The following is a 23,205-nucleotide window of genomic DNA, read 5'->3' on the forward strand; positions in this document are numbered from 1 at the left end:
GACCTACCACTTGTTCATTCCCCCAGGCTATTATTTTAGTGGTCATCATTTGGTCAGCACCATAAGCTCCAAGTTTAATGGCGTGTTTTGGAAAGCTTTGGAGCTTACCTCAAAAAAAGTCACCATGGAGTACCACAAAGCAGCTCGTCGCTTATTGACGAAATTTCCTGAGGGTCACAAAATCATGTCTTTCTTATTTTGTCCTGAATTGTTTGACATGTTGGGCGGTGACATGGAGCTGAGGAAGAAATTAGAACAAAAAACAAAACCCGAATTATCAGTCATTTCTGACAACGATACTTTTGCCAAGTTTTTTCGTTGCCCGGTAGAACTGAACCATGGACTGAATTTGATGTTCGTGTACTCCGATGTGGTGGAGTACAACGTGGTGGGACACACCTCCGTGCCGTTACTGCGTGTCATTCCTTTCAAAGTGGATTCTGCCACGAACGCTGACGAGGAAGGTGGAAACACTTACCACGTCCACCGCGAATTTGTCCATCCTCACTATTTGCCGGTCAGCAAGTCGTATTTGGATACGGTCGTCATCCTGCCGTCTATAACTTGGAAGACATGAACGGAGAAGTGCTCAAAGGAACGTTTTATTTGCCCGAGTTACAACGTGTCACCAAAAAAGAAGACGACGTGTACGACATCGAAAGCATTCTCGAACGCAGAACCCGTAAAGTGGGCAGACGACGTGTCAAAGAAGTCAAAGTACGTTGGAAAGGATATCCGCCCAGTTTCGATTCTTGGATCGACGCTTCGCAAGTCATCGACTATAAAAAGAAATGACCATCATGCCCTTTCACACATCAGACGCAGCTACGTCGACCACTCCTCCTTCACCCAGTTCTTCTGTGCAAGATTTACAAAAACAACCCTTGTAGGTGTGGTGTGGAGAACGTGTGCCTAAAACGCAAATCGTCTTTTTCTGCCAAATCTTCGTGGTGTATTGTGTCATCGGGGCAGCCATTGCCAATTTGAGTTTGCAACAAGGAGACAAACAATTGTGGACCATTTTATTGAGCAGTTGCATCGGTTACCTGCTTCCTAATCCCTCCCTGAAATTCACCTCGAACGGAAACCACGGGAACCTTGTGTCCAGTGCCAGTGCCAGTCACCACTCCAACCACAACCAGAACCCCATTTTGGGCGGAGACACGCCTCTGACGTCCACTAACCCCTTTGACAGCCACAGAACTCTGGAATTATGAGTCACCAAAACCAATTTTACTTAACCTTACCCAGTGACATTTCCATTTAGGTGTTTCCCAAGAACACGTTGTGCTGTTACACGGCCAAATTACCTCAAGCCATCCAGTTAGATCACGAAGCCCATTGGGAAGTGGCTTTAGTAGAAATCATTCACCCGACCCGAGTCCTGAATGTCCTTCCCAATCAAAATTTTTTTGATGTGGAAGTTCATGACGAGCAAATGCAGCAGTGGATGGATAGCAATGTCAAATATGACAAGAAAACCCGTACACAAAATCAAAAGTACACCACCTATCACTTGTTCATTCCCCCAGGCTATTATTTTAGTGGTCAACATTTGGTCAGCACCATAGCCTCTAGGTTTAATGTCGTGTTTCTGAAAGCTTTGGAGCATGTCAACAAAAATGTCACCATGGAGTACCACAAAGCAGCTCGTCGCTTCTGGATGAAATTTGAACGGAGTAAAATCATGTCCATTTTATTTTGTCCTGAATTGTTTGACATGTTGGGCGGAGACATGGACATGAGAAAGGCCATGATCAAGAAAAACGAATTACCCATCATTTACGACAACGAGTCTTTTAGCAAGTTATTTCGTGCCCCGGTAGAACTGAACCAAGGACTGAATTTGATGTTTGTGTATTCCGATGTGGTGGAGTACAACGTGGTGGGACACACCTCCGTACCGTTACTGCGTGTCATTCCTTTCAAAGTGGATTCTGCCACGAACACTGACGAGGAAGGTGGAAACACTTACCACGTCCACCGCGAATTTGTCCATCCTCACTATTTACCGGTCAGCAAGTCGTATTTGGACACGGTCAACATTGCTATAAAAGGAGATTTGGGACAAAATATTCCATTCACCAAAGGAAAAGTCACGGTGAAACTCCATTTTCGAAAACGGTTCTCTCACGACTCGTAAGTAAGTCATGTATCCAGTGTACCGAGGGGTTGCTCGACAGCGAGGACACGGTTTAGGAGACATGTTAAAATCGGCCTTTCGTTCGGTGTCCCCAGTGTTGAAACCGATGGTGACACGCGGATTGCACGCCTTGAAAGATGCGGCACTGACGCAAGGCAAAGAATTTCTCCAAAATGTCATCATCGACAAACAAAACCCCAAAGAAGCCTTGATGAGGGCAGGCAAAAATGTCTTGCTGCAAACGGGCAAAGACATTTTAGGCCGACGAGACACACCTATAAATGCCCTGCACGCTACTGAGTCAGGCATTCAGCAAGGACAAGGCAGAAAGAGACGACGAAGAAAACACCCTTTCACCAGACTTCAAGCTAGAAAGGCCAAGAAAAGAAGAACCGTTCGAGACTTAGACGTTTTCGATTATTGAGAAAGAACAAAAAAATGATGCACCGAGAGTCTTGCGCTTGTTCCAAGTGGGAACTGGATCTGTTTGCCATGCCCCCTACCATGATGACCATGCAAGAATCCCAGTGGGTGGAATTTCACCCCGTCTCCTCACTGACGGATTCCGCTCCCATCGAGTTTGAAATCAAAGGACAGCCCGAAGATTACATCGATCTGAATAGCAGTTACTTGTACCTGAAAGTCAAAATTCTAGATAAGACTGGAGGTGCTATAGATGATGAAGCAGTAGCTCCCGTCAACAATTTCATGCATTCCTTGTTCAGTGGAGTGGACTTGTACTTGAATAACAATCTGGTCAGTAGCAGCATGGATACTTACCCTTATCGTGCCTACCTGGAAAATCTCTTGACGTACGGAATAGATGCCAAGAACACTCATCTCAATGCCTGTGTGGTATGGGAAGCTGACGAACCTACCAAGTTTGAAATATTGGAAACTGATGAAAAGAAAGACAACAATGATGGATTTCTAGAACGAAGAAAGAGAATCACGGGAGTCGACACAAGTTTAGAACTGATGTATCGTTTGCATTTGGACATGTGGTTGCAAGAAAAGTATTTGCTGAACGGGGTGGATGTCCGCCTGAGACTGAATCGTAGCAGTACCGCTTTCCATTTATTGGCTGATAGTGACGGTTACAAAACCAAAATCCAAGAAGCCAGAGTCTACGTACGCCGTGTGGAAGTGTTACCTAAAGTGGGAAGCGACATCAGTCAGACGTTGAGCAGAACGACCGCCAAGTATTCCATACGACGCGTGGAAGTGAAACACTTCACCATTCCCAAGGGACAGCGATCCATGATCGAAGATCATCTGTTCCAAGGACAGTTACCCAAACGTTTGATCGTTGGTATCGTCGAGAATACAGCCTTCAACGGAGCTGCCGAAAAAAATCCTTTCTACTTTCAACACTTTGGCGTGTCCAAAATCGAAGTCAGTCGCGATGGCAAGACCTTGTGTACCCGACCTTTCGAACCTGACTTTACCAAGAAGAATTACTTGAGATCGTACTTGTCCCTGTACGAAGCCACTGGACAGTTAGGAACCAATACCAGTCACGGTATTACGTACGAGGATTATGCAGGAGGCTACGCTTTGTGGGCTTTTGATTTCACTCCAGACCAAGGCAGCGACGAGGGACATTTCCACCCTATAAAATCCGGCCAGATTCGTGTGGAAATTCAGTTTAAAGACCGAGACCCTGATGAAACGGTGAACGTCATCCTGTATGCAGAATTCGATAATACCATAGAAATCAACAGTTTGAGAGAAGTCATCCTAGATTACTAGAAACCATCGAAGACTGTTATCCCTCTTTACCTAGTGGAGAAACTTTAAAGATGGAATGTGAGGAGACTGTGGAAAAAGAAGAGGAAGTGATCGTGATGAAATCAAGATGGCCAGAACAAGGAGCCCATTTAGTTTCCTGTTTTGCCAAACACTTGGTCGACAAAATGACGGAATTGATCAAGAAAAATTGTTATGGATGTCAAAACGCTCATCCCAGTCAAATTCAACACGATAAATGCCTGATGTTAAGTCAAGAAGAAAAATTAGACGAATATCTGGACGAGGCTTGGAGTCTCATCTCGGACAAAGACGTATTGCATCAGTGGTATAAAGACTTGCGTAAACATTCTTGTCCACCATTAACCACTCAAGAGATCCATCGTATCGAAGCTCTCCTGAATCAGAGTGAGGAAACAGAACGAATAACCGTTTATTCGTCAGACATTTTCAAGCAAAAAGTCAGGATCGAATTGACGACTTATTATTACCTGTGAAGAAGAAAAAAAACATGGATACCTGGGAACTTTATTACCTTTTGAACCACAGTTCGTATACGGCTTCTTGGAATCCTGTCGTCTGTGCTAAAGATGAACTTCCTCATTGCAAACCTCAAGACCATCAAGCTTACGTGATCAACACGGACGACAGTCATCTCCCAGGAACCCACTGGGTAGCCGTCTACTTTCCTCAAGAAGGATGTGTGGAATATTTCGATTCGTACGGATTGCCCCCTTTGAAGACGATATCATCGACTTTATGAGAAGAAATGCTTAAACCACCCGATTCAATAATGTGAAATTAGAAGGCACAGATTCCTTGGTGTGTGGACAATATTGTGTGTATTTTCTGCATCATCGCAGCCTGGGCTATTCCTTAGAACATTTAGTGACTCATTTTGATCCTCGTTCTTCTTCTAGAAACGATGTGAAAGTAGATCGATGGTTTTGTGACCATTATGCTTATCTTTTGTCTCAAGCTAGGAAACGTAGCGTCCATCAATGGCCTAATGATTTCCAAAAGTGGAAATCACAATTTCATTCACAACGTTGTCAGCCCTGTTTAAAGTAGATTGTCAATTGAGAAAAAAATGTTTGTGATTTGAAAAGATTGTTTGATGTTATAGTGTTGGATTATTGTTAAAAATGTTAGAGTTGTTGTTTAGTGTTAAGTGATTTTTGAATAAAAAATGTTGTGTTTTGAAAAAAATGCCTTTGTGGTTTGTTTAGCTATAAGAATGTTGGATTGATGCTCTTTCATTTCTTTCTATCCCTCTCATGACACTCACTGAACGTTGCGGCTCGAAAACCGTGTGGGGGATGTTTTCCTTCACGTCCGCGCTTTGACTTTAAGAACCGGGGAAGTTTCCAGTCTAACCATCCATTGTCGACTCATCCTCCTACGAAGATGTGCTCCAAACTAGCTAAGCTCAACGAAGGCTACGTGAATTTGCATATGGTCAGACACAGTCTGATACCGAAGCCAGAAGAAATAGAGAATGTGAGAATGTTAAAAATCACTGAAGACCTGATAGAAGAGCTCTTCAGAGAAGAAATGAACAGGGAAAAAGAAGAATGGACAGAGAAGTACAGACTTCAGAGACAGCAGCAACAGCAGCAACAACAACAACATCAGCAACCTGAAGCTGACAGAGGCTTTGTCGATTGTCGTATCGACACCAAAGAGTTCTTCTTCTCTTTCCGAAGAAGCAGACCGATCGCCAGAAAGTCTATCCTCAGAGGACATCGCATTCTTAGAAACTAAAAAGAATGCCATAGGAAACAAAAAAACAGCGTTTTTCAGGGCTACCCCAATACTCTAGAAAAGAAATAACGATCGCTTTGCCAATGTGTGTAGGTAGAGTAGTGTGAAAATAAACACTAACTCTTTTTTTAAAAAATGTGAGGATATGTGTTTGTGTGTTTGTGTTTGTAAGTGCTTAAGTAAATTGGTATGGATAGTAGATTAAAATGATGTCTTTTTTTGGTGTTTGAGGTGTATATTTGGAGTTAGATTGGATTGCTTTGCGTATGTGGATAGTCTATTGAAGTGATTTATGAAAAAATTTTAAAATAGTGATGGGTAGCATAAAAAGTGAGTGAGTGTTTCTTTTAGGTCCGCGCGTTGTTGTTTTCTTTGGTCATGATCTAGGTAAGATCAATTTTATGTTTTTAGGGGGATGTTTTCCTTCACGTCCGCGCTTTCACTATAAATTGAAACTCGCTGGGCAGTCTAGCTACCCTTGTTGATTGATCAACACCAGAATGAATACCAGAATAAGCAAACTTCTTGAACTCCAGATACATCTGGAATATGTCATGCGCCTGGTAAATGAACTGGCTGCGGAGGCTATAGTAGAAGAGGAAAGAATAAAGAAGGAAGAGGAGGAGAGAAGACAGAGGGAAGAGGAGGAAAAGAAAATAGGAGAGAGGATGGCTTACAAGTTACCAGAGACAGAGGATTGGGGTGATGAAGCTAATCATCCTCCCTCTGCGCTCCCAGCCAAACGAGTCAACTGGAAAGACTGGAGTAGAAGATGCGTGTGTGGCGCCAGGCCAGGAAGGTGCCATCATTAGATAGGTGCATCTGGAGTTCAAAAAAAACCAAAAACCCTTTTCAGGGCTACCCAATACTCTAGAAAAGAAATAACTATTAATTTGACAATGTGTGTAGGTAGAGTAGTGTGAATATAAACACTAACTCTTTATTAATAGTGCGAGTGTATGTGTTTGTGTGTTTGTGTTTGCAAGGGCTTGCGTAAGTTTGTGTGAATAGTAGATTATGGGTTTTTTATTGTTTCTTTGCGTATGTGGAGAGTATAGTTTGGGGTTTTATTATATGAAATGAGAAAAGTGGGGGATGTTTTCCTTCACGTCCGCGCGTTGTTCGGTCATGATCTAGGTAAGATCAATTTTATGTTTTAGGGGGACGTTTTCCATCACGTCCGCGCTTTCACTATAAGAACCCACAGTGTTCGTCGTTCGCACGATTCTACGGAAAGAAAATGGCAGCTGTATCTGACCTGTTCAACAACTTGAGACACTGTTATTTTTGGATAGTAGATGGAGTATATGTTGTAGAAAGAGTAGAAAAGGAATGGAAATATCCAGTTACAAGGGATTTTGTGACCAGACAAGTGAGGAGTCTGAAACTAGCTATGGATCTCCTTGACGGTATGTTAGAAGAAGAAGTGAAGAAAATAAGAGGATTCATTAACCCTCCCTATGTAAGAGTAGATAGCTTGAAGGAAGCTCTGGATAATACAACATTAGTAAGATGCTTCCTACAAGATATCTTAGTTTGGAGTGAGTGGTCTTTTGTGAAATGGGGTGTTGACCAACTTATAAAAGCCGAGGTACTTATGAAACGAGTGCTGACTCAAGAAGTAGAGAACATAAAGGAAAGGTGGACTAAAGAAAGAAAGGAAGAACAGAATAAGAAGAAGAAATTAGAATTCGACCAACTGAATAACAACTGGATGAAAATACAGGCCAAGTTCCGAGCCATGGGTCACCCGGACTGGATACCAGAAACAGAAAAGAAAAAGAAGAAAGGAATGATGGACAAAATAAGGGGATGGTGGAAAAAGTTAAGAAGTTAAAAGAAGAAGAAGAAGAAAAAACCCAAAGGCCCTTTTCAGGGCCAGCCATATTTCTCGAAAAGAGATAGCCTTTCAATTGCCTACCCCTTTTTTATTTTTTTAAAAAATTTTTAAAAAAATCCCATGTTCAATTTCCCTTGACGCTATAAAGTCCCACCCTGTTTAATTTCCCTTGACGCTAATCTGACCCACGATTTTTCTCCATGTTAATTTCCCTTGACGCTAATCTGACCCACGATTTTTCTCCATGTTAAATTTCCATTGACGCTAATCTGACCCAGGGGTGTTTTTAATGCTAATTCCCATTGACGCTAATCTCACCCCATTCACTACTACTATACTTACATATGCAATGTGAATTTTTGTTTTTTCTTTATGTCTTTTAAATTTCAATTTTTTATATCTGTGTATGTTGCATTGTTTACACGTACTTTCATACTTTTTTCTTTATATACATACCCACATACATATATACATAAATACATACATACCGTTCCGTTAGCATAGTGGTTAGAGCATCCGCCTCGGATGCACGAGGTTGTGCGTTCAAGCCCTGGATGAGACATACCAAAGACATATAAAAAGGGTATTAACAGCTCCCTCGCTTGGTGCTCAAAATTAAGAGGTTAATGTTAGGACTGGTTGGCCTAGTGACAGAATAATATGACTGGGTGGGACATCATGCTACATGTCTGCGGCATGATGCCCCCGTGCTAGACATCACTATAAACTGCCACACTGCAGACATCGTAGTGATATGACTGAAAAATTGTTAAAGCTACGTAAATATCCAAATCACACACACACACACATACACACACACACATACACACACACACACACACACACACAACAGTGGCTCATTGGTTAGTATGTCACACTCATGACCTAAAAGAATGCCTCTTTGAACACTATCAGACAAGCCTGGGTCAGCTCCTGTGGTATGTACCTGGACAAGCACTTTACTCAAATTGCCTCAGCAATAAATAACCTACTTGTGTTGCTGAACACCAAAGCATACCAAATCTTCACAATCTCATAGTTTTGCTTTGTTTTTTATCACTCGAGGATCATGAACCATGTTTCATGCATACATCATTTGTCAAATATCATTTTCTTTGGTGCTCTGTAGCCTTACAGTGTTGGTGTGTCATAAAATCACATACATACATATACATATACACTGTACATACATACATACATACAAGTTATTTAACTAGGATATTGCTAGCTAACATGCACTATGTTTGTCAACCTGGACGATTCTGATCACAGGGTTAGTTTACTAAGGGCAGTCCAGGCAATGGATTAACCAACTACAGTTGGGATTTCACCTCTGTCATAAACATCTTCTCCTTGGTTTATTATGTCCTACAAGTTTCTTTTTACCATACTTGCAGCTACCACTGGATATGTGAGAAAGCTTGGCAGTAGCTTATCGTGGGTCACTGGTTCTTTCTGGGATTTTCCAGGTTCTTCCTCCACCATTAATACTGGCCGCCATGTATGCCTATTGTGTGTTGAAAAATGGCGTTAAAACCCCACAACAACAACAACAACAATTGGGATTACTTATCAAAAGTCATTTAGTGCATAAGGTTAGTCAACTAAATGTGTGCCTGGAACATGCCTAGTGAAGTAACTTGATTTTATTATACAAAAGCGATATCATACATGAAGTTTAAGTTAGTCAACCAAGGCCATGCCAGGCACAAAGTTTGGTTTAAAAGTTTATTTAGTTAGATAAAGGTTCCATTCTGTATTGGTCAACTAAGGTAGTGCAAAGTCAGTGCTCACAGATTATGTTTAGACATAGGCCCAATTCTAGTGACTTTAAAAATTATCATAAGCCCATGACTCAAATTCTAATTTTCATATGCCCAGATTTGCCCTTATTTTGTTTATACTATTGTTTGTCATAAAACATTGCAGTTGCTGTACTTAAAATATGAAAAGATGAAATCAAAATCAAACTTGACTCAAACTTAATCGTGTCTATGTTAAAGCCAAGTGATCTCTAATTATAGGTAACAAAGGCAATCTGTTCCCATTTCATAGGTCACATGCTTTGCTTTGTAAACAATTTTTTACAGCTTTGATAGAAGTATGATATATAGATGATCTTCATACATGAAGAGACATATTAATAATTTACTAGTCTTTACACGTGCTGAAAATAAATTTCCTGATTTGATCAGCGTGATCGATGGTTTCTCATTAAATCATATTTTTCGACAGTCATAAAGGGCATCTCACCTTGGAATTTAGCTCGGGCCTGATCTAAATAGAGGGGCCATGGAAGGATTTTTTCTCTTTCTTTTGTTAGAACTGAATACATAGGGTTAGTGAAGTTTGTTGTTGTTATGGGCTTAATACCATATTTCAGCACATGATAGGCTATACATATTTGCCATTATAACTGATGGAAGAAGAATGTTTGTATACCCTGGCAAGAGCCATCGATCCACGGGAAACTACTAGCGAGCTTTATCACTTAACAACATGGGCTCAGATTCTGAGACTCAAACCATTTGGACATAAGTGAGATGGCAGTGATTGGTAAAGGTTGTTTAGACCATTTGGCCACCCAGGGCCCTGGTTAGTGAAGTAAAGATGTGCTGGGCACTGATGTTTGAGAGGTGTCACCTTTCAACTGAGCGAGGCATGTTAATTAGTGAAAATAGTGTTAGTCAGTTATCTCCAATAAAAATGCTTATTAAAATAAAGATAAAGTTCTTAGATCAACACTTTATTATTTAATATTTAGTAGAACATAACAGAATTTGTTTGATTGACATATGCCAAAATAATACAATATACAAATTAATATATAATGCACTGTTGCATAAATGAATATGTGAAATAATAATGGCAACAAAAACTGCACGTAAATGATCTAAAAGAGAGAGAACTAGACATTGAGAGAAGCTAATTTTAAGTTCGTTTCTGTTAATTATGAATTGTGGTACAAAGCTTGTATTTTTGCTTGGCGCTTTATGTTATAGTACAGTACATTTATAATTATTTTGATCACATGCAGTCCTTGTGTTGCCTTTCTTGTATTTACCTTGAACTATAGTTAATGTCATACAGGCTATACATGTGCTTTAATTAAAGTAAAGTTTAATTGTTTTTGCTAAACTTTAATACTAAAATAGTTTAATCAAAGCCTATTGAGTCTGAATGTTAAATGCTCTGTGCCTTAAATGTCATAAAAAAATTACCAAAATCAAATTATTAATTTCTATGGACTTTTTACAAATGCAACCATGATAATAATAATAGTAATCATGATAAATACTGAGGTCAGAAAAGGAGATTTGTTTCAAAAATATACATTCCACATGTCCACAACTCCTATTGTAACCTTCAGAAGGTTTCTAACAGCAATACCTTCGTTTTTTGTCCATGAAGTATTGATGGTGCCCATAACATTTTATATTCTGTAAATGTATTGGTCAATGTAATTTTGGCTGCCTTCTCTGTCAGTTTACATATACGCCCAAAATTTGAGGAACACATTCTTTTTCACATGTCTTTGTCCGTGTTGTGCTTTTACTCTGATCATGGGTGTTTCTTTCAATTGCCATACTGTTTCCAGGTCAATATACTTTTCTTGTCTACCGTAAGAAATTAGTCCACATGAGTTAATTCGAAGTATGCTGAATATATACTTACTGATAGGTTACCTTTTTTCTCGCCCAGATAACTTAGCTCCTCATCTTTTTAACTCCTTTCTGAGCGAAGGACGTGTTCATGATGCATAAGCTTGAGACATTTCTAAATGCAAGATTAAGGTGCTATCGATTCTTTGCTTGTTTGTCAAGTAGGAAGTGAAGTGGAACTAATCTTGAACAGCATTTTTCTATGCTGACACCTATCAGATTCAAGGTCAGATAACTGACTATGGTCCCTCATTGGGAAGCTTGTATGAATAGTGATTACAGTACACATGCTTGTATATTTAAAATTGAAGGTTATTACACAAACTTTGGAAAATTCAGAAAATTAGTTGGTTTAATAACTGGTTGTTCTTACAACCACTTGACAATTTGTCATTTGGAGATGGTGCTGTCAAGCAGTTTAGAGTAACAAGATTATGAATATAAATGTCATCAAGTTTATTTTTTCAGAGACTATGTCACTGTCCTTTCGCCATTTATTTGCAAGCTTAAATTCATGTTTCTGCCTTTTGTTGATCACTGTGTTACAATGACCACAAGTATATTTATATTTGTTAAAGAACTGCCCTTGGATTAGCTGCCTTGGTTCAACTGTAAACTTAACATTACATGGCAGCTTTTTTATTTTTGCTCTTTTGTTTTTGTAACTTTTCCAACCAAAGCACCCTATGAGCTTTCTCGTATTGTTCTATTGTAGTGAGAGTATAGGAATCGCAACCAATGTTTAAGTTATGTATTTTATTTGCAAATGTTGTGGTACTTTAGTTGAAATGTACAACAGATGCTGTCTTATTAAAGCCTTATATCGTTGGTGTCTTTGACTGTTGCAGCCATGTTTATAGTTGGTTTTGGAATTTATGCATCAAAGCGGGTAGTTGTTCCAACAAACATTGACAGTAGCATTGGTAGTTCAGTACTTTATAATGTGGATCTGTAGGTCATATGGGATTGGTGTGACACAATATGAGCTTTGTGTGGCTAAGACGGATTTCGTTTTGTTGACAATGTTACCATCACTGCCACACCATCCACCACATTTACCGTAAGCTTGTATTTTTTGTACAGAGTGAACCGCTGTTCATACTCTGCCTGTATGAACAAAAATTCAGCCTAGCAGATCATTTCATGTGAAACTCTTGTTTGCCTTACAGTTTTGAGTATAGCAGCATTATAGTTTTTCTATAAGCAGTGTGTTTTGCAAGTTTATGTGATCTGTGGAGAGATCATCTTCATTGTTGGCATCAGTTTGATTAATAACACTAGATCTGGAATTAACAATCTTCAGCAAGTCCTCTAGCACACTTTCTGTGAGAGACACAAATACAGTGGAAACTGTCTTGAAAGACCACCCTTCTGCCAGGACATAATGGTCTCTCAAGACAAGTGGTCTCTCATAGCAGACCATAATACTATATAATCAACAAATCTGTATATGGAGAACATGATCTCTTAAGACAGGTGGTTTCTCGTAGCAGTGGTCCATCAAGACAGGTTTTACTGTACCATGCCCTCTGTTTACAGGTTCACCAGCTATTTGGTTTTCTGATTGATTACTGTCATGTGGCAGAAGGCCTGATTTTCAGATATAACTTTCTTCTGCCGGCAAGATGAGAGACAAAGGGTCCTACATGACCTGAAAAAAAGGTTATTGCTGGGGGCATTTTAACACTTAATTGTAGTTAGGAAAGGTTATCTCCAAGGGCATTTCGCCACTTACATTAAAGATAGCTTATACTGCCAGGGACATAACCGTAGTGTGTGATGTACTTTTGACTTAGTTATGATAACAGATCTGTCAACCTTACGCTTATTTCAGATTACTAAAATTAAATCCATAATGCAGAAATTGATGGACTCTGTGTGACCACCTCTCTGGAGATTCTGCAATTGTAATAACTTAGAGCTATAAAGAGTTTAACATTTTTGCTGTGTGGAAAGGAATAAATTAATTAATTATCTACGGTGTGATACTGTTAATAGATATCTCAAAACATGTAACGTAAACTATGATGAATATGTCACTAAAATATAACATTATTTGATTACATCATCTTGCTGGATTTATCTACATATTACACATGCATTGTTGATTAAGGTCACAGCAGTATACATGCCTAGCTGATTCAGGTCACAGCAGTATACATACATAGCTGATTCAGGTCACAGCAGTATACATGCATAGGTGATTCAGGTCATAGTATACAGTCAAACCCGGTTATCTCGATTACGTCGGGGGTGTAAAAAAATCGTCGACATAACCGGGTCCCGAGATCATCCGGGTTCATAAAAACCGGTAATTTTAAAAATGTCCTTGAGCATTACTCCTGTCTCTTGCTGGTGTTTACTGGAATCCCCTCCCACTGCATGTTACAATAAAATAAACAAAACGCTTAATTGATAATAAAATGAAATGAACTAACCTGGTGTTGTTATCATTTATTCCTTTTTTATCATCATAAGTAATTTATTAAAGAAAAAATATATCTATGAACTCCTTATATCACATGTAGCGTATGCATCCATTACTGTAGTGTGCATCACTTATGTCAGATAACACACGACGCATTTTTATAATTGATGTGAATATTGAAAAACAAATCATGTTTGGTTGTACTCAGAGGTTTGAATATGTTATCAGATTGAAAAATGGATCAAAGAAAATCACAAACGAGAGAGTGAGAGAGAAACATCCACCGATTGCTTTCAAGCACCCGCCATTCACGCATAACGCGGTGTTAGGTGCAAAATAACCAAGATTGTATTATATCCAGGTTAATATATGACAGTATCTCGCAGATAAAGATCAATAAATGTTTTTGAAAATACATGTACATGTACATGTACATTGACTGTGAGTGCAAATGACACTCCTTTCGCTAGCATGGGTTACAAAGAGTATTTATTAAAGCAAGTTAATGTTGAGTAGACTACTTACCCCGCAGGCATCAATGCGAGTTTGTATCAATTATGATTCCAGATGGCAAATAAATAGATGCGCGGGTGGTGAATAAACACATCCGGTAGCGAGCAGTAAACTAATTCTTTGAACTTACCGGCAGGATATCAAATACAAAGGTTATTTTATTGCAAAGCAAACCGACCCTGGAAACTGACTTTTGATTCTTTCAAGTGTGCCGATTCTTATTTTCTTTTCTGTTTTTCTTTTTGCCGACTTGGGTTCCCCTTTACTGGTATTCACAGGAATTTTGAAAATAAATTAAAACAATGGAAGCCAATTTTTCTGCCAGACCTAAATAAGATATATTACAAATAAGAAAACAAAACAAAATTAAGAAGACCTCAAGCATGAGAACTAAATTATGGGGCCTCGACTGCCATTGTATAGAAGCCAAGTGCCTGAGATTATCCATTCGCGTGCATATATACGAGCATATATATAGGGTGATATTCTGCCTAGAAATATATCTGTTCTGTTTATTTTCTGTTGACAAGTACATGTACAGTATATGCTGTTTCATGAGAGAGAAAAAAATGTTCCAAAAGAGAAAGCTTTCAAACCAAAACATTGAACTGAAGTATGAAATTTTGCTACAACTTGAAAAAGGCGAAAAGGGTGCTGATTATGCAAACAAGTACAACATTCCATCAAACACTATTTCAGGCTGGAAGAAAAATGCTGATAAAATCAAAACTACTTATGAACTTGGACAATTTGGTCCCGATAGAAAGAAAATGCGTTCCGCAAAGTTCGATGATGTCGACGAGGCAACACTAAAATGGTTTAAAAACGTCCGTGCCGAAAATATCCCAGTAGATGGCCCTCGTATCCAGCAACAGGCTGAGAAATTTGCAAAAGACTTGGGACACGAAACATGGAAAGCATCACATGGCTGGTTAGATCGTTTCAAACAGCGCAATAATATATGTTTTAAAACCGTGTGTGGAGAGAGTGCATCTGTTTCAGATGTGGCTGTTAAGGAATGGCATAAAGAAGTTTTGCCAAAAATCTTAGACAAGTTCAAGCCATGCGATATATACAATGCTGATGAAACGGGGCTATTTTGGCAATGTCTGCCTAACAAGACGATGGATTTCAAAGGAAACAAATGCCATGGAGGAAAAAAATCCAAAGAGAGAGTAACTTTGCTTTTGGCCGGAAATATGGATGGAAGTGACAAGATCAAGCCATTAATAATAGGAAAATCAGAAAATCCAAGATGCTTCAAAAACCTGAATAGGTCTTCTCTCCCCGTTGACTATAAAAGCCAGTCAAATAGCTGGATGACAGGTGATATCTTTACCAGCTGGTTACGCAAGTTAGATCGCCACTTACAGTTTGAAAAACGAAAGATCGCATTGATAATAGACAACTGCCGTGCTCACCCACGTGTAGAAGGGTTACAAGCAATCACAGTGTATTTTCTTCCTCCCAATGCTACCAGTAAGCTTCAGCCACTCGACCAAGGAATAATTCAGGCTTTTAAAATCCATTATCGGAAAGCTTTAGTTTGCAATTATTTGCTTGCAGTTGAGGAAAAGCGATCCTATAAACCAACTCTGCTAGACGCCATCATGTATGCCCGTGCAGCTTGGAACAGTGTATCGCCGAAAACCATTCAAAACTGCTGGTTCCATTGTATTTTTCCGGAAATTTCTGATGAAGAATTTCACCAGCAGTGTTTAATTGCACAAGAAATTAAAGAGCCTCAATCAGAAATAGGTCTTGAAGCGATGGCTGATGAGATTGCGGACTCCATAGGCATTGCTTGGGATGAATTTTCTAATTATGTTCACGTGGATGATGATGCCAATGCCTATGGTGAACTTACTGATGAGGAAATAATCCAATCGGTGACAACGAAGCAGATACAATCATGCAAGCAAGATGATGATGATGATGATGATGATCAGCCTATCACTATCCCAAGCTACAGTGAAATGGCTGAATGCATTAAAAAAATGAAATTGTTTGTGGCAAGTGTCGACGGTGCCGAGCATATGTATGAAAATGTAAGTGCTTTTGAATCGTTCGTTACAAATCAGCACCGGAGTAAACAAAAGCAGACTGATATTACTTCATATTTTCTACAAAAATAATGTAGTGCACATTATGATATGTTTATGTACTTGTGTGTTTTATAGATGTATAGATTCAAAATGAAAAAGTATTCATTTTTTTATTCATATATAGTATGCGTTTATTGTACATGTACGTGTAGGTAATTTTACCGTATATTTTTGTATTTCCACTACATTATGTTCAGTTTATAATTCCTAGATATTTTGAAAATATTGCTGACATGTTTGGCTATTTTGTCATAAAATGCTATACAATAAATCGTCATGATATTACGTGCATATGGAGCAATTTCATGACCTGAATATTCAGCCGATCAGCACTTTTCCGTCTGCACATTGATTATTAATGTGTACATGTACATAATATTTCATTACTTGTATCTCCTTGATTGTTGTTTCTTGTATACATGTACTTCGGAACATAATTCATATCTGAAATGTACCTTAAGAAATAAAAGGGAAATGATAAAATACACATGTAGCTGACATCTAAGATTCTGCGTTTTCGTAAAATAAAGTTACATTGTAATTTGTACACACTCTTGTCTTTGTGAATCCTTGAATATTTTATGTAGTGAACATGATATATTCTTAATAAACTAATCGATTAAGCTACTCTTACGAACCAAAAATAGAAAGAATATGAAATAAACATGTGACTACTGCCGTAACGGACCAAAATTGTGCCTGAAAATCGATCGCTTTTGCTGACTATTTCTTGTACAATTTCTGTGAGATTGACGTTAAAAAGTTGCATTTCGTCGAATTAAGCGGGTCCACATGTTACTTTGGACCGAAACTTATGCCCGACATAACCGGGTTATCGACTTAACAGAGGTCGAGATAAGCGGGTAAAAAATAGCATAACAAAGAAGAATTTTTTCGGGACCGGACCAAAACGCTCGACATAAGCGGGTTGTCGAGATAACCGAGGTCGAGATAAGTGGGTTTGACTGTACATGCATAGCTGATTTAGGTCATAGTAGTACACATGCATAGCTGATTCAGGTCACAGTAGTATACATGCATAGCTGATTCAGGTCACAGTAGTATACATGCATAACTGATTCAGGTCACAGTAGTATACATGCATAGCTGATTCAAGTCACAGTAGTATACATGCATCACTGATTCAGGTCACAGTAGTATTCATGCCTAGCCGATTCAGGTCACAGTAGTATACATGCAGAGCTGATTCAAGTCACAGTAGCATACATGCATAGCTGATTTAGGTTACAGTAGTATAAATGCATAGCTGATTAAGGTCACAGTAGTATACAGGCATAGATGAATCAGGTCAGAGTAGTATACATGCATAGCTGATTTAGGTCACAGTAGTGTACATGCATAGCTGAGTCAGGTCACAGTAGTATACATGCCAAGCTAAGTCAGGTCACAGTTGTATACATGCATAGCTGATTCAGGTCATAATAGTTTCATGCATAGCTGATTCAGAGTGAAAATGTTACACCTATGCCCCCAAATATGGCACCAGTGATGATCTATCAAATTGTTTTACCAATTTTGTTGCATAATGGTGGCATTGACATGAGTTTTCAAGAAAACACTTATTCCACCATTTAATTAGCTTTTAATGAAAATAGTACATATCTAATCACACCATATGCACTATTTTGTGAATGAGTTTGTAAACCAGAACCTTCTGGTGAAGTCAAAAGATGTTGCTTGCATATTGTACTTCAATGGCGTATGAATTGCAGTCACGTGTACATAATAACCCGACATTGTATTTAGTTTCAGGTACATGACAACAAGACTTTCTATTTAGTTGCATGTTAGTTTGCTTAGACAAATATGATTGCCTAGGAATCCCTTTTAGACTGTGTGAAGTGAGCCCCTGTAATGGACTTTGTGGGGATTTATGTAGTTTATGTTCCTCCTTTCAGATGCAGAGCAGTACTCTAGACTTCAGCGCCTTGTAAAGCTTTTCAATCAGAGTGCTCAGAAGCAGGAGTCCAGAAGTGAGCAAGAGAGACAAAGTGAGCTGGATGACCTGGTCACCAGTGAAGAACACGATAATGGACATCCCCAGCACGATCAGAATGTCAGTGATGAACACGATAAAGGACATCCCCAGCATGATCAGCCTGTCAGTACAGAGCCAGACACTAAACTAAAGGTAACACCACCACTGTCCCAGCCATTAGAATCACCTGTTGCCAGAGTGGGCCCAGACAAGAGCAGTAAGTTAGAGCCCAGGGAAAATGATAAGGATACAGTGATGGAAATTCTCCAATTGGTCAAAGAAAGTTCAGACAAGCTTGAGACGAGTATGGTGGAATATGCTGCATTGGCATTGTGGGACTTTGCAGGGCAGTATGTATTCTACACTACCCACCAGACATTCTTGACCAGTCGTGCTATTTATCTCTTGGTCATAGATCTCAGTCAGCAAGTCACAGATATCATAAAAAATGATGAGTGTTTCCTTGATACAGAGGGGATAAAACTGTGCAAAGTTCATGGTAAGTAAAACATGATGAGTTGCAAAGGGGGTGGGTGTAGGGGCCAGTCAAAAAATCATGTACCTAAAATGTTAAATGTTTTAAAGTTCATATGTAGAAAAGAAAGAACCATTAGCTATGAGGGGCATTTCTACCCACTTGTCAAATTACATGCTGGCACAAGTTTCCTATTATGGATTTGTTCTCACAAAGCTGATTAACTACTACTGCTTCTAGTACAAAATGGCAACTTCATTTTTACATGTTGGTACAAGTTGAAAGAAAGGCTTGTAGTGTTTGAAGTGGGTTTTAAAACTGCAAGACATCCAGCTTGTGAAACTGCCACCAGTCCACTGATCTGGTGCAAGCTAATTTCTTGGCAGTCTGCTGCAAACAATTGAGAGCCAGTCCATCTGCCCAGTTGGATATTTAGGCATATCATGTAAATTATTCTTGAAATATCATATTTTATCATATTAAAATAAGTAATTGAAACAACGCAAAAAATAACAGCCAATTTTGTTTCTGTTGACTAACCGCATGTGTAAAGCATAGGATCTGTGCAACATTTATTATGTACTTCAGAGAAAGGGACAATTATCAGGTGGAGTTGTTTACATTTTCAAATGCCTTTAAAATACAGGCTTATGGCATAAAGGCACAAATTACAGAAATATAATTGGTTGCAGTAAAATCTGGATGCTGTCTTAACCTTTCTCATCCGGGCTTTATATTTGATTCAATAGAATTGATCAGGGAACCAGACTAACTTTTCCTGAGTACCTCAGATGCTTTAAATTGCGTGAATGTTTTGATGCTAAAATCTGCATGATCAAGCTGTTGCTTATTTCTTTTAAAGGACTTAATGGTACTAATTCAGTTCCCATAGTAAACCTTTGCAAACACCATGATATTAAAAATTCACTAACTTAAAATTTCTGAGTGCTCAGGATCAAACCAATAGTTATCAGTATAGATCAAACCTGTATGTCAGCTTCTGTGTAGAGAAAAAGTTATGAGCCACGGTATTTTCTGGACGTGCATGTGTTTGAAACGTGATTTCAATTCTGCTGACAATGTGCTAATAATGCCTATGCCTATATTATTGTTTGAGGCCCCAAGTGGCCGAATGGTCTAAAGCGATCTCCATTATGGATCACTGCCATCTCATCTCTGTCTGCGTGGGTTCGAGTATCGGATTCAGCCAATGTGGGTATGTGAGAAAGCTTGCCAGTAGCTTCTCTTGGGTCGGTGGTTTTTTTTTTTTTTTCTGTGATTTTCCTGGGATCTTCCTCCACCATTAATACTGGCTGCCATGTATAGCCTATCATGTGCAAAAGAATGGCGTTAAACCCTACATCAACAGCAACATCAATTCGGCACCAATGACTCGGGTGTTAATTTTAGTAATGAGTGTTCTAAACTCAAGACTGTTAAGTGACTGAAATTGCGTCAGTAAAACAGTGTCTCTAATTTTTTCACTTACAACTAGGATAAACTCTCAAAAGATTTATTTTCCTTAAACATAACTTAATTATTAACCAATCCTGGTCAGCGAAACCCACATATACTCTATTTTATGTTCACCCATTTTCAGGCTGGTTCCCATTTGTCCATACAATTAGTACCTTGAATCCTTAAAATGGGATCCGACCAACGACATGTCAAGACAAAAGGGACAATAAATCTCTCAAAGCATTTCAGTAGTACAGAACAATTAAAGGGAATATTCAGATTCTTAGGCGAAAAGTCAGGACAGGCAACAATTGCGTTTAGTTGATATCACATGCTGATTAGAGTGTGTCAGATGGCAGGAAAAATTAACTGCAGCTTGTGAAAATGTACCAGAGGTAATTAAGTGGCAAGCAAACTTGACATACTTTTGAGTTGAATACAGTGTTTATTGTCACTGCATCTGACTTGAATCACACTTCTAGACTTTTTAATTCATGTTTTCCAGCTTGACAATAGCAGTGCATGATATTTTGTTAAACCTTACTGAAAACTGGTCCAACAGACCAGGAAATGGGGATGATTTTGTTTTTCTCATAAATTTACAATAAATAAAAATTGACTGCTTTCTGCATAAGTTGAATATGCTGAGTTCCAAATGAACCCATCTTCATGATACCTTTTCAAATAAATTCACCGTAAGCATTCAAACATATGCACCGTCCACTATTTTAATATTACGGCTTCAGCCATTTTTGGAAAATATTGACCTCCTGTTATTTCAAACTGAAATTTGCATCTTTCTTACATATTCTTAAATAATAAAGTCACGTTTTCTTTCTTTCAGGTACTTCTGAGACCTTTTTACCCTTTTTCTACTCCCCCAACAACACAATATTTTTGCATATATATATATATATATATATATATATATATATATATATATATGTGTGTAGTTTATATATATATATATATATATATATATATATATATATATATATATATATATATATATATATATATATATATATATATATATATATATATATACACATGTACCACAATGTCGGCCAATTCTGCTTGTCGGGTAATTCTGCACAACGATATGACATTCCTGTAAACATTGGATCATGTGTTGTTTTTGATAGAATATCCAATTTGAATGAAGAAAAATGCTTGTCCTCGTATGAACGCAGTGATATTCATAAAGTGTACAAAAAAATCCCATATTTTTACCTTAATTGCACATGAAAATGTGATTTCTAAATGTCAACATGAAGAACCACTCCATGATGTTTAGATCTTGTAACCTGGAAAATTCTCTTTACTATATACCTTTTAGAATCATAAAATAAAAACATTATATATTAATGTATACCCTAAGACAATGCTGCATTTTAATCCAAGTTTCCAATTTTGCAAGAAGTTGTATCCCATGTATTATCGTCTGCTATGCAACATGTTGTTCTTGTTGTTGTAGGGTTTAAAGCCATTTTTCAGCACAAGATAGACTATACATGGTGGCCAGTATAAATGGTGGTGCATCTGTCTTGAATCACATTTCTAGATTTTTTTAATTCATGTTTTCCAGCTTGATATTTTGTAATACCTTACTGAAAACAAGTCCAACATACCAGGAACAGAGGATGATTTTTTTTCTAGAAATTTACAGTAAACAAAAATTGACTGAACTCATCTTCATGATATCTTTTCAAATAAATTCACCGTAAGCATTCAAAATTAAGCACCGTCCACCATTTTTAATATTAGGTCTTTAGCCATTTTTGCAAAATATCAACCTCCTGTTATTTCAAGCTGAAATTTGCATCTTTCTTACATATTCTGAAATATAAATATTTTGTGAACATTCAACTTGAATAATACACTTTTCTTTCTTTCAGGTACTTATGAAACCTTTTTTTCCATTTTTCAACTCCCCCTACAACACAGCATTTTTGCATGAAATACCATAATGATGGGTCATACATATGTTGAAATTATGTTACTCTTAAAACCAAAAGTGTACATTCTTTACATTGTTCTTGCATATATATACCACCATGTCGGCCAATTTTGCTTGTCGAATAATTCTGCCCAACGATATGACATTCCTGTAAACACTGGATCATGTGTTGTTTTTGGTAGAATATCCAGTTTGAATCCAGAAAAATGTTTGTCCTTGTATGAAGGAAGTGACATTCATAATGTGTACAGAAATATTCCACATTTTTACCTTAATTTGCATATGAAAATGTGATTTCTAAATGTCAACATGAAGACCCACTTCATGACATCTAGAACTTGTAACCCAGAAAATCCTCTTTACTACATACCTTTTAGAATCATAATATAAAAACATTATATAAATATATAACTTAAAACAATACTGCATTTTAATCCAAGTTTCCGATTTTGCAAGAGGTTGTCTCACACATATTATCATCAGCTATGCAACATGTTGTTGTTGTTAGTGTTGTAGGGTATAAAATCATTTTTCAGCACAAGATAGGCTATACATGTCGGCCAGTATAAATGGTGGCGGAAGAACCGGGGAAACCCTGGAAAGAACCACTGACCCTCAAGAAGCTACTGACAAGCTTTCTCACATACCCACATTGGCCGAATCTTAGACTCAAAGCCACGCAGACAGAGGTGAGATGGCAGTGATCCATAGTGGTTTAGGCCACTTGGGGCCCCTACACAACATGTCAACTTGCCGCTAGAATTGGATTCTCAAGAAATTCCCCAGAATATAGTCCGTTTTCTAAATTCTTTAGTATTTTTTTTCCCATAAACGAGAAGTTGTGAACACATTGCATCCTATTCATAGTTGGTTCTCTTAAACATAATAGCTTATTTTTTTACATAAAATGTTGAACTTTAATAATTGTTTTACGCGATCAGTTTAGTCTGCTTAGTATCTATTGCCATTTATTGGCATTGTTATGTTGAATTTTTTAAAACCAGCTATAAACCTGACCTACATATTCTACTGAAATGCTGACACAAACAGTCCAAAGTAATGTTTCATTTCCATAGCCCGATTAATGTACATTACATCTTTTCTAAGCT

At 38.1% G+C, this 23,205-nt stretch overlaps 1 protein-coding gene across 1 annotated transcript in view; it reads left to right on the forward strand.

The window, feature by feature from the left end:
• Nucleotides 1–23,205, forward strand: part of LOC149784717 (uncharacterized) — a 172,569-nt gene that overhangs the window by 15,309 nt on the left and 134,055 nt on the right. Inside the window, exons 3-4 of the mRNA XM_089933038.1 lie at nucleotides 14,799–15,578; nucleotides 18,124–18,702. Of these exons, the coding sequence (XP_089789164.1) occupies nucleotides 14,799–15,578; nucleotides 18,124–18,702 (1,359 nt within the window). The remainder of the gene's footprint in view (nucleotides 1–14,798; nucleotides 15,579–18,123; nucleotides 18,703–23,205) is intronic.

Source organism: Sinohyriopsis cumingii, chromosome 14 (assembly GCF_028554795.1).
Source record: "Sinohyriopsis cumingii isolate HCF-2022 chromosome 14, ASM2855479v2, whole genome shotgun sequence".
Taxonomy (NCBI): domain Eukaryota; kingdom Metazoa; phylum Mollusca; class Bivalvia; order Unionida; family Unionidae; genus Sinohyriopsis; species Sinohyriopsis cumingii.